At 50.8% G+C, this 15,124-nt stretch overlaps 1 protein-coding gene across 1 annotated transcript in view; it reads right to left on the bottom strand.

Moving 5' to 3' along the window:
* STX1B (syntaxin 1B) overlaps window positions 1–6,941 on the bottom strand; it is a 98,295-nt gene extending 91,354 nt beyond the window's left edge. The window contains exon 1 of the mRNA XM_073547458.1: window positions 6,623–6,941. Within this exon, the coding sequence (XP_073403559.1) occupies window positions 6,623–6,652 (30 nt within the window). The 5' untranslated portion in view covers window positions 6,653–6,941. The remainder of the gene's footprint in view (window positions 1–6,622) is intronic.
* Window positions 6,942–15,124: the final 8,183 nt, after the last annotated feature.

Below are 15,124 nucleotides of genomic sequence, written 5' to 3'. Positions count from 1 at the left end.
ACATACACACAGGACACACTACATCCACACACACAGGGCACACTACATCGACACAGGACACACTACATCCACACACACACAGGGCACACTACATCCACACACAGAGCACACTACATCCACACACACAGGGCACACTACATCCACACACACAGAGCACACTACATCCACACACACAGAGCACACTACATCCACACACACAGAGCACACTACATCCACACACAGAGCACACTACATCCACACACACAGGGCACACTACATCCACATACACAGGGCACACTACATCCACACACAGAGCACACTACCTCCACACACAGAGCACACTACCTCCACACACACAGGGCACACTACATCCACACACACAGGGCACACTACATCCACACACACAGGGAACACTACATCCACACACACAGGGCACACTACATCCACACACACAGGGCACACTACATCCACACACACAGGGCACACTACATCCACACACACAGGGCACACTACATCCACACACACAGAGCACACTACATCCACACACACAGAGCACACTACATCCACACACACAGGGCACACTACATCCACACACACAGGGCACACTACATCCACACACACAGGGCACACTACATCCACACACACAGGGCACACTACATCCACACACACAGGGCACACTACATCCACACACACAGGGCACACTACATCCACACACACAGGGCACACTACATCCACACACACAGGGCACACTACATCCACACACACAGGGCACACTATGTTCCCTCACAGTCTGCATTCTGATCACACACAAGTCATTAGTCTCCCTCTGGAACATGTGCTCTGCAGCCGTCCGCCTGGCGCACACACACACATGAATGAACCAAAGTGATGAATGAGGGGAGTCAATGAATGAAGACAAAACTACACACAAAGTAGGGAACACAGAATGACACAACATTACAATCCACAAAATGATAACAAACACGCTGACCACATACACAATAATTCCATACATGGCCATTGACCACATACAGTCACTCATCCCAACTGATCACACACACTAAACATTTACACACACTGATCATACACACACTGACCACATACACACTGGACACACCAATAACTTTTTAGTCCCAGTACACACTGGTCACACTGCACACTTGTCATATTACACACACTAGTCACATTACACACCAGTCACACACTATTCACATTACACACACTAGCCACATTACACACCAGTCACATTACACACCAGTCACACACTATTCACATTACACACCAGTCACACACTAGTCACATTACACACCAGTCACACACTAGTCACATTACACACCAGTCACACACTATTCACATTACACACCAGTCACACACTAGTCACATTACACACACTAGTCACATTACACACCAGTCACACACTAGTCACATTACACACCAGTCACACACTAGTCACATTACACACCAGTCACACACTAGTCACATTACACACCAGCCACACACTAGTCACATTACACACCAGCCACACACTAGTCACATTACACACCAGCCACACACTAGTCACATTACACACCAGTCACACACTAGTCACATTACACACCAGTCACACACTAGTCACATTACACACCAGTCACACACTAGTCACATTACACACCAGCCACACACTAGTCACATTACACACCAGCCACACACTAGTCACATTACACACCAGTCACACACTAGTCACATTACACACCAGTCACACACTAGTCACATTACACACCAGTCACACACTAGTCACATTACACACCAGCCACACACTAGTCACATTACACACCAGTCACACACTAGTCACATTACACACCAGCCACACACTAGTCACATTACACACCAGCCACACACTAGTCACATTACACACCAGCCACACACTAGTCACATTACACACCAGCCACACACTAGTCACATTACACACCAGTCACACACTAGTCACATTACACACCAGTCACACACTAGTCACATTACACACCAGCCACACACTAGTCACATTACACACCAGCCACACACTAGTCACATTACACACCAGTCACACACTAGTCACATTACACACCAGTCACACACTAGTCACATTACACACCAGTCACACACTAGTCACATTACACACCAGTCACACACTAGTCACATTACACACCAGCCACACACTAGTCACATTACACACCAGTCACACACTAGTCACATTACACACCAGTCACACACTAGTCACATTACACACCAGTCACACACTAGTCACATTACACACCAGTCACACACTAGTCACATTACACACCAGTCACACACTAGTCACATTACACACCAGCCACACACTAGTCACATTACACACCAGCCACACACTAGTCACATTACACACCAGTCACACACTAGTCACATTACACACCAGTCACACACTAGTCACATTACACACCAGTCACACACTAGTCACATTACACACCAGTCACACACTAGTCACATTACACACCAGTCACACACTAGTCACATTACACACCAGTCACACACTAGTCACATTACACACCAGTCACACACTAGTCACATTACACACCAGCCACACACTAGTCACATTACACACCAGCCACACACTAGTCACATTACACACCAGTCACACACTAGTCACATTACACACCAGTCACACACTAGTCACATTACACACAAGCCACACACTAGTCACATTACACACCAGTCACACACTAGTCACATTACACATCAGCCACACACTAGTCACATTACAAACCAGCCACACACTAGTCACATTACACACCAGCCACACACTAGTCACATTACACACCAGTCACACACTAGTCACATTACACACCAGCCACACACTAGTCACATTACACACCAGTCACACACTAGTCACATTACACATCAGCCACACACTAGTCACATTACACACCAGCCACACACTAGTCACATTACACACCAGCCACACACTAGTCACATTACACATCAGTCACATTACACACCAGTCACACACTATTCACATTACACACCAGTCACACACTATTCACATTAAACACCAGTCACACACTAGTCACATTACACACCAGTCACACACTATTCACATTACACACCAGTCACACACTATTCACATTACACACCAGTCACACACTAGTCACATTACACACCAGTCACACACTAGTCACATTACACACCAGCCACACACTAGTCACATTACACACCAGCCACACACTAGTCACATTACACATCAGCCACACACTAGTCACATTACACACCTGTCACACACTAGTAACATTACACACCAGCCACACACTAGTCACATTACACACCAGTCACACACTAGTCACATTACACACCTGTCACACACTAGTAACATTACACACCAGCCACACACTAGTCACATTACACACCTGTCACACACTAGTAACATTACACACCAGCCACACACTAGTCACATTACACACCAGCCACACACTAGTCACATTACACACCTGTCACACACTAGTAACATTACACACCAGCCACACACTAGTCACATTACACACCAGTCACACACTAGTCACATTACACACCTGTCACACACTAGTCACATTACACACCAGTCACACACTAGTCACATTACACACCTGTCACACACTAGTAACATTACACACCAGCCACACACTAGTCACATGACACACCAGCCACACACTAGTCACATTACACACCTGCCACACACTAGTCACATTACACATCAGCCACACACTAGTCACATTACACACCAGTCACACACTAGTCACATTACACACCAGCCACACACTAGTCACATTACACACCAGCCACACACTAGTCACATTACACACCAGTCACACACTAGTCACATTACACACACTAGTCACACACTAGTCACATTACACACCAGTCACACACTAGTCACATTACACACCAGTCACACACTAGTCACATTACACACCAGTCACACACTAGTCACACACACAACGGCTCGCACACACAGGTCTGTGACACTCAGTGGTCTCACACACACGGGTTGGTGACACACACACAGCAAAATCACACACATGGGTTGGTCACGCAGACACGGTCACACACACATCGGTATTGGTCACACAGCAGTGTCACACACACACACAGCGGCGGTCACACACTGGCAGCGGTCACACACAGCATGTCACACACACACCGGCAGCGGTCACACACAGCGGACACACACGGCGGTGTCGGTGTCACACACACACACAGCGGTCACACTCGGCGGTGTCGATGTCACACACACACAGCGGCTACACACGTCGGTGTCGGTGTCACACACACTCAGCGGTCACACACACTCAGCGGTCACACACTCAGCAGTGTCACACACAGCAGTCACACACGGCAGTGTCGGTGTCACACACACAGCGGTCACACACAGTGGTGTCACACATACACATCGGTCACACACGGCGGTGTCACACACACAGCGGTCACACACGGCGGTGTCGTTTTCACACACACACACAGCGGTCACACTCGGCGGTGTCACACACACACAGTGGTCACACACGGCGGTGTCACACACACAGCGGTGTCGGTGTCACACACACACAGCGGTCACACTCGGCGGTGTCACACATACACAGCGGTCACACACGGCGGTGTCACACACACAGCGGTCACACACGGCGGTGTCACACACACAGTGGTCACACACAGCGGTGTCGGTGTCACACACACAGTGGTCACACACAGCGGTGTCGGTGTCACACACACTCAGTGGTCACACACGGCGGTGTCACACACACAGTGGTCACACACAGCGGTGTCACACATACACAGCGGTCACACACGGCGGTGTCACACACACAGTGGTCACACACAGCGGTGTCGGTGTCACACACACGGCGGTCACACATGGCGGTGTCAGTGTCACACACACACACGGCGGTCACACACGGCGGTGTAACACACACAGTGGTCACACACACACAGCGGTCACACACAGCGGTGTCGGTGTCACACACACACAGTGGTCACACACAGCGGTGTCGGTGTCACACACACACAGCGGTCACACACAGCGGTGTCGGTGTCACACACACACGGCGGTCACGGTGTCACACACACACAGCGGTCACACTCGGCGGTGTCACACACACACAGTGGTCACACACAGCGGTGTCGGTGTCACACACACACAGCGGTCACACACAGCGGTGTCGGTGTCACACACACACGGCGGTCACGGTGTCACACACACACAGCGGTCACACTCGGCGGTGTCACACACACACACACACAGTGGTCACACTCGGCGGTGTCGGTGTCACACACACACAGCGGTCACACACGGCGGTGTCACACACAGCGGTCACACACGGCGGTCACACACGGCGGTCACACACAGCGGTCACACACGGCGGTGTCACACACAGCGGTCACACACGGCGGTGTCACACACAGTGGTCACACTCGGCGGTGTCACACACACAGTGGTCACACTCGGCGGTGTCACACACACACAGTGGTCACACTCGGCGGTGTCACACACAGTGGTCACACACAGCGGTGTCGGTGTCACACACACACAGCGGTCACACACAGCGGTGTCGGTGTCACACACACACGGCGGTCACGGTGTCACACACACAGCGGTCACACTCGGCGGTGTCACACACACACACAGTGGTCACACTCGGCGGTGTCGGTGTCACACACACACAGCGGTGTCACACACAGCGGTCACACACGGCGGTCACACACGGCGGTGTCACACACACAGTGGTCACACTCGGCGGTGTCACACACAGCGGTCACACACGGCGGTGTCACACACAGTGGTCACACTCGGCGGTGTCACACACACAGTGGTCACACTCGGCGGTGTCACACACACACAGTGGTCACACACGGCGGTGTCACACACAGCGGTCACACACGGCGGTGTCACACACAGTGGTCACACTCGGCGGTGTCACACACACAGTGGTCACACACGGCGGTGTCACACACACAGTGGTCACACTCGGCGGTGTCACACACACACACAGTGGTCACACTCGGCGGTGTCACACACACACAGTGGTCACACACGGCGGTGTCACACACAGCGGTCACACACGGCGGTGTCACACACAGTGGTCACACTCGGCGGTGTCACACACACAGTGGTCACACACGGCGGTGTCACACACACAGTGGTCACACTCGGCGGTGTCACACACACACACAGTGGTCACACTCGGCGGTGTCACACACACAGTGGTCACACTCGGCGGTGTCACACACACACACAGTGGTCACACTCGGCGGTGTCACACACACAGTGGTCACACTCGGCGGTGTCACACACACACACAGTGGTCACACTCGGCGGTGTCACACACACAGTGGTCACACTCGGCGGTGTCGGTGTCACACACACACAGCGGTCACACACGGCGGTGTCACACACACACAGCGGTCACACACGGCGGTGTCACACACACTCAGCGGGCGGGGGTCTGGCAGGATCCTGCACTGAGGCTCCCCTCATAAATCAGTCCGCCACAGACCCGCAGTGCACCCTCCTCACCCCTCCTCCTCCCCCTCCTCCTCCTCCCCCCCTCCTCCTCCTCCTCGCTGCCCCGGGGGCGCGGGCAGGGCCGGGGGTCTCGGGCACACGCGGGGCGCCGCTGCTTACACTCCTCAGCTCCTGGGTCCGGTCCTTCATGCTTCTTCCTTCCTGCGGGGACTGGCGCTGGTGACGAGTCCTCCTCCTCCTGTGACTACTCCCCCCTCACTGCTGCAGAGTCCGGGGGGGCGCTGATGCCGGGGACGGTGCGGGCACACGGGAGCCCGGGGACGGGGCGCTGCGGGCACGGGGGCGGCAGGCAGCGGCACTGAGCACGGGCAGCGGCGGGCAGCTGGCGGCGGAGGATGCGGCAGCAGCGGAGGACGCGGCTCTGCTGCTCTGGTGCTGATGCTGCTGCTGCAGACGAGGATGCGGGAGAAAGAGACAGAGCGGAGACCCAGAGCGCATGCGCCGAGTGCAGGGGCCCCGGGGGATCACGGGAGTTGTAGTCTCACCAGCCTCAGCATCTGCAAAGCATATGGCCAGGAATAGATATCTGGGAGCTATGTATATCCAGCCTGGGGATAAATATATATATACACAGGGGGGATAATTATAGACACGACCAGGCCTCCACAGCACAGAGAGGTCACCGAGCAGAGACCAGGAGCCACTGCCTGTGGTCTGCAGAGACAGAGGTCACCAGGCATGGAGGCCAAGACACAATCAGATCACAGGGAGCTCCTCAGGACACAGAGATCAGCGGATACAGGGATCACCGGACACAGAGATCACCAGATCACCGGATACAGAGAACACCTGATACAGAGATCACCGGATACAGAGATCACGGGACACAGATCACCAGATCACTGGATACAGAGATCACCAGATCACCGGATACAGAGAACACCTGATACAGAGATCACCGGATACAGAGATCATGGGACACAGATCACCAGATCACTGGATACAGAGATCACCAGATCACCTGATACAGAGATCACCGGATACAGAGATCACGGGACACAGATCACCAGATCACCGGACACAGAGATCACCAGATCACCGGATACAGAGAACACCTGATACAGAGATCCCCAGATACAGAGATCACCAGACACAGATCCCCAGATACAGAGATCACTGGACACAGAGATCACCGGATACAGAGATCACCGGATCCACAGATCACTGAACACCAGACACAGATCCCCATATACAGAGATCACTGGACACAGATCACCAGATCACTGGATACAGAGATTACCAGATACAGAGATTACCAGATCCACAGATCACTGAATACAAAGAACACCAGACACAGAGATCAACAGACAGAGATCACCAGATACAGAGATCACAGGATACAAAGATCACCAAATTCACAGATCACAGGATACATAGATCACCAGAGCGACCCATAACAGGATACAGAGATCACCAGATCTACAGATCACCGGATACAGAGATCACCAGACACAAAGATGATCAAATACATAGCTCACCGGACACAGATCACCAGACACAGAAATCATCGGATCCACAGATCACCAGATAAAGATCACCAGATTCACAGATCACCTGACACAGAGATTACCAGACACATATCACTGGATACAGAGATCACCATATCCACGGATCACCGGATACAGAGATCACCAGACACAGATTACTAGATTATGAAAATCCCATATCCACCACCAATAAATGGCAGAAAGAGAGGCATAGAATAAAATTACAACAATGTTTATTACATAACAATTTTCACAAAATTCATATTCAACAAGGTAAGTACCCAGAAATTAGCGCCATGGGTGCATAGAAACACTGTGAGGAGTTTGGACCAGTTGAAAAAAATGTTTCAGATCTAGTGTGGATTCACAGAAATAATCTCTTGGTGATCTACCTCTGATATTCTGTGGTGCTAATCTAATAGCTATGAAGTTTTTTGTTCAATTTTTCCAGTCTCATTGAGACATTGTTGGTATTAGTCCTGTATACAATTGTGTCCTCGCAGTGTTTCTTTCTTTGTACCCATGGCGCTAATTTCTGGGTACTTACCTTGTTGAATATGAATTTTGTGAAAATTGTTATGTAATAAACATTGTTGTAATTTTATTCTATGCCTGTCTTTCTGCCATTTATTGGTGGTGGATGTGGGCTTTTCATAATCATTATTGAGGTGGGGAAAAAATATTCAGGACATTTGCTTGATACAGATTACTAGATGCAGAGATCACCCAACACAGAGATCATTGGACAAAGAGATCACAGATACAGAGATCAAGAGGATCCACAGATCACCGGACAGATAGATCACCAGACACACAGATCATCAGATACAGAGATCATCTGAAACAAACATCACGGATACAGAGATCACCAGACACAGAGATCACCGGATCCACAGATCACCGGATTTACAGATATCACCGGATACAGAGATCACCAGAAACATATATCACCAGACACACAGATCATCAGATACAGAGGTCACCAGACACAGAGATTCCTACATACAGCGATCATCAGATACAGATATTACTGGGTTCAGTGATCACTAGACACAGATTACCAAATCCACAAATCAACATATACAGAGATCACCAGATAGAGAGACCACCAGATACAGAGATCACCAGACATGGAGGCCACAACAGAATCAGGTCACACCAGATACAGACATCACCAGATATAAAGATCAACACATATAGAGATCACCAGATACAGAGATCACTACATAGCAAGATCATAAGATAGAGATCACCATATACAGCTATCACTGGATACAAAGATCACCAGACACACAGATCACCACCTACCTTACCAGTCACAGAGATCACCAGAAACAGATCACTAAATATAGAGATCAATGCATACAAAGATCACCAGATATAGACCTCACCAGACAGAGAACATACAGTGATCACTGGATAAAGAAATCACATACGGAGATGACCAAATACAGAGATCACCAGAAATAGATCACTACATACAGAGATCACCAGATACAGAGAACATCACTTGATCTGGAGATCACTGGTTTCGCATTTATTACGTATAGAGAACACTAGAAATGAGATCACTAGATTCAGATATTGCCAGATATTAGACCACTAGATATGGAGATCACAGGATATATAGATCACTAAATACAGAAATCACTTTGTATAGAGATTCCTAGACATGGCTATAACTGGATATAGAGATCACTAGAAATAAAACTAGGAACAGAAATGACAATGTATACCGGCCACAAGATCACTGCCCACATGGATCAATACATAGAGAAAACTACAGAGTAGAGTAAATGTTCAGATATAACAACACAAAGAGATCACTAGACAAGAGATCCCTACATGTCAGATTACTAAATGTGGTGTTCACGCTGGATATGAGATCAGTAGTTACAGAGATCACTAGATATAAGATCACTGAATATGGAGATCACTCGATATAGAGATCCTAAGATAGGAGATCACTAGATATGGACATCACTGGTTACGAGATTAATGCACATAACGGTCACCGGGTGATGTAGATTCTCTAGGCCTTAGGTCTGGAAGAGCAGCATGGTGCGAAGGCAATGAAGCAGCTGAGGGGGTCTTGATGGAGGTCTCATGGGCCGTATATGCAGAGAGGCAGGCAAGCTGAGTAGGTTGTACAGATAAAGCAGAGCCAGGTGTGCGGATACACAAAGGAACAGTAACTGTACAGGAAGTTGGTATCTTCCAGCAAGGAAGAGGTTAATAGCAGTGATGTATTCAAACTGAGACTTATAGCAAGGAAATGGTTAACAGCAGGATAACAGTGAAGTACAGGCAAACTAGAAACTCTCTTGAAGAGTTGTGTTACCTTGATTGCAGATGCCAGGTGTGAACAGCACTAAGAAGCCACAGATAGGGTCCAACGTTTCAACTGGAAGGACCAGGACATCAGAAGCGCGAGAAATTACAAAATAGAGACAGAGCACACAGAGTAACAGATGATATATACAAAAGGATGTACAAATCTAGAGAAAGGAACAGGTAAAGACGGATCAAATCGGGGGAGGACAATGAGCAGGAGGGCCGGCGGAGACTGCGTCACCTGCTGCCGGTGCAGGGAGGCAGAAATCTACTGGAGCAATAATGGGAATCAGGAGATCTCTTTCATGTCAAAGATCTAAAGAACATATCGGGTATAAGTAATCTGTCAAGAGATAATGCACATCATAGGAAGAGGGGAGGACACCTCAGAACCTGGGGGGGGGAAGCAGAAGAAAAGAGGAGGAGGAAGGACAGGGGAGAAGCCGAAGGATCTCAAGAGGACTGGTGGACGAGCACTGCTTCAGAAAAGATGTATGAACGGATGTAAGGGGTTAATACATAGTCAGCGGGATCATCCCTATAAGAGATCACTATGGAATCTACTAGAAATGTGATCACTAGCTATGGACCTCACTTCTGAGACTAATGGGAATAAAGGTCACTATATATAAGGGATTACAAGATCTATAGATCACTGGTGATAGACATCACCAGATATGAAGATCACCAGGTACAGAGAATAGATCACTACATTCAGAGATCACCACATGAAGAGATCACCAGTTACAGAAAATAGATCACTACATTCAGAGATCACCACATAAAAAGATCACCACATAAAGACATCACCAGATACAGAGAATAGATCACTACATACAGAGATTACCAGATACAGAGAATAGATCACTACATACAGAGATTACCAGATACAGAGAATAGATCACTACATACAGAGATTACCAGATACAGAGAATAGATCACTACATACAGAGATCTTCAGTAACAGATATCGACACATACAGAGATCAACACATAGAGATCACTACATAGAGATCACCACATAAAAATATCACCAGATTCAGAGAATAGATCCCTACTTACAGAGATCACCAGATACCGCGATCACTACATACAGATATCACCAGATAGAGTGATCCCCGATGCAGAGATCACTACATAGAGATCACCAAATAAGGAGATCACCAGATACAGAGATCACCACAAAAAGATCACCAGATACAGAATCACCAGATATAGAGAATAAGATCACTATTTACAGAGATCACCAGATACGGAGATCACTACATAAAGAGATCACAAGATACATAAAAAAGATCACTACATATAAAGATCACCAGATACAGAGATCACTACATAAAGAAATCAACACATAAAGAGATCACCAGATACAGAGAATACGGCACTATTTACAGAGATCACCGGATGCAGCAGAGAACTGGCCGATGTGGGAACCCAGAAGGAAAGAAGAAAGGGACAACGGACCTTCAGAGTACCCAGCACACAGAGGAGACCCCCATAGTACCCAGCACACAGAGGAGACCCCCATAGTACCCAGCACACAGAGGAGACCCCCATAGTACCCAGCACACAGAGGAGACCCCCATAGTACCCAGCACACAGAGGAGACCCCCATAGTACCCAGCACACAGAGGAGACCCCCATAGCACCCAGCACACAGAGGAGACCCCCATAGTACCCAGCACACAGAGGAGACCCCCATAGTACCCAGCACACAGAGGAGACCCCCATAGTACCCAGCACACAGAGGAGACCCCCATAGTACCCAGCACACAGAGGAGACCCCCATAGTACCCAGCACACAGAGGAGAGACCCCCATAGTACCCAGCACACAGAGGAGACCCCCATAGTACCCAGCACACAGAGGAGACCCCCATAGTACCCAGCAAACAGAGGAGACCCCCATAGTACCCAGCACACAGAGGAGAGACCCCCATAGTACCCAGCACACAGAGGAGACCCCCATAGTACCCAGCACACAGAGGAGACCCCCATAGTACCCAGCACACAGAGGAGACCCCCATAGTACCCAGCAAACAGAGGAGACCCCCATAGTACACAGCACACAGAGGAGACCCCCATAGTACCCATCACACAGAGGAGACCCCCATAGTACCCAGCACACAGAGGAGAGACCCCCATAGTACCCAGCACACAGAGGAGACCCCCATAGTACCCAGCACACAGAGGAGACCCCCATAGTACCCAGCACACAGAGGAGACCCCCATAGTACCCAGCACACAGAGGAGACCCCCATAGTACCCAGCAAACAGAGGAGACCCCCATAGTACCCAGCACACAGAGGAGACCCCCATAGTACCCAGCACACAGAGGAGACCCCCATAGTACTCAGCACACAGAGGAGACACCCCCATAGTACCCAGCAAACAGAGGAGACCCCCAAAGTACCCAGCACACAGAGGAGACCCCCATAGTACTCAGCACACAGAGGAGACACCCCCATAGTACCCAGCAAACAGAGGAGACCCCCATAGTACCCAGCACACAGAGGAGACCCCATAGTACCCAGCACACAGAGGAGACCCCCATAGTACCCAGCACAGAGGAGACCCCCAGAGTACCCAGCACACAGAGGAGACCCCATAGTACCCAGCACACAGAGGAGTCCCCCATAGTACCCAGCACACAGAGGAGACCCCCATAGTACCCAGCACACAGAGGAGACCCCCATAGTACCCAGCACACAGAGGAGACCCCCATAGTACCCAGCACACAGAGGAGTCCCCCATAGTACCCAGCACACAGAGGAGTCCCCCATAGTACCCAGCACACAGAGGAGACCCCCATAGTACCCAGCACACAGAGGAGACCCCCATAGTACCCAGCACACAGAGGAGACCCCCATAGTACCCAGCACACAGAGGAGACCCCCATAGTACCCAGCACAGAGGAGACCCCCATAGTACCCAGCACACAGAGGAGACCCCCATAGTACCCATCACACAGAGGAGACCCCCATAGTACCCAGCACAGAGGAGACCCCATAGTACACAGCACACAGAGGAGACCCCCATAGTACCCAGCACACAGAGGAGACCCCCATAGTACCCAGCACACAGAGGAGACCCCCATAGTACCTAGCACACAGAGGAGACCCCCATAGTACCCAGCACAGAGGAGACCCCCATAGTACACAGCACACAGAGGAGTCCCCCATAGTACCCAGCACACAGAGGAGACCCCCATAGTACCCAGCACAGAGGAGACCCCCATAGTACCCTGCACACAGAGGAGTCCCCCATAGTACCCAGCACACAGAGGAGACTCCATAGTACCCAGCACACAGAGGAGACCCCCATAGTACCCAGCACACAGAGGAGAACCCCATAGTACCCAGCACACAGAGGAGACCCCCATAGTACCCAGCACACAGAGGAGACCCCCATAGTACCCAGCACACAGAGGAGACCCCCATAGTACCCAGCACACAGAGGAGACCCCCATAGTACCCAGCACAGAGGAGACCCCCATAGTACACAGCACACAGAGGAGACCCCATAGTACCCAGCACACAGAGGAGACCCCCATAGTACCCAGCACACAGAGGAGACCCCATAGTACCCAGCACACAGAGGAGACCCCCATAGTACCCAGCACAGAGGAGACCCCCAGAGTACCCAGCACACAGAGGAGACCCCCATAGTACCCAGCACACAGAGGAGACCCCCCATAGTACACAGCACACAGAGGAGACCCCCCATAGTACCCAGCACACAGAGGAGACCCCCATAGTACCCAGCACACAGAGGAGTCCCCCATAGTACCCAGCACACAGAGGAGTCCCCCATAGTACCCAGCACACAGAGGAGACCCCCATAGTACCCAGCACACAGAGGAGACCCCCATAGTACCCAGCACACAGAGGAGACCCCCATAGTACCCAGCACAGAGGAGACCCCCATAGTACCCAGCACAGAGGAGACCCCCATAGTACCCAGCACACAGAGGAGAGACCCCCATAGTACCCAGCACACAGAGGAGACCCCCATAGTACCCAGCACAGAGGAGACCCCCATAGTACCCAGCACACAGAGGAGACCCCCATAGTACCCAACACACAGAGGAGACCCCCATAGTACCCAGCACAAAGAGCAGACCCCCATAGTATCCAGCACACAGAGGAGACCCCCATAGTACCCAGCACACAGAGGAGACCCCCATAGTACCCAGCACACAGAGGAGACCCCCATAGTACCCAGCACACAGAGGAGACCCCCATAGTACCCAGCACACAGAGGAGACCCCCATAGTACCCAGCACACAGAGGAGACCCCATAGTACCCAGCACACAGAGGAGACCCCCATAGTACCCAGCACACAGAGGAGACCCCCATAGTACCCAGCACAGAGGAGACCCCCATAGTACACAGCACACAGAGGAGACCCCCATAGTACCCAGCACAGAGGAGACCCCCATAGTACACAGCACACAGAGGAGACCCCCATAGTACCCAGCACAGAGGAGACCCCCATAGTACACAGCACACAGAGGAGACCCCCATAGTACACAGCACACAGAGGAGACCCCCATAGTACCCAGCACAGAGGAGACCCCCATAGTACACAGCAAACAGAGGAGACCCCCATAGTACCCAGCACACAGAGGAGACCCCCATAGTACCTAGCACACAGAGGAGACCCCCATAGTACCCAGCACAGAGGAGACCCCCATAGTACACAGCACACAGAGGAGACCCCCATAGTACCCAGCACACAGAGGAGACCCCCATAGTACCCAGCACACAGAGGAGACCCCC

Source organism: Dendrobates tinctorius, unplaced genomic scaffold (assembly GCF_039654945.1).
Source record: "Dendrobates tinctorius isolate UK_male_01 unplaced genomic scaffold, ASM3965494v1 ptg000152l, whole genome shotgun sequence".
In the NCBI taxonomy this organism is placed as follows: domain Eukaryota; kingdom Metazoa; phylum Chordata; class Amphibia; order Anura; family Dendrobatidae; genus Dendrobates; species Dendrobates tinctorius.
This window is presented reverse-complemented; position numbering and strand designations above follow the sequence as displayed.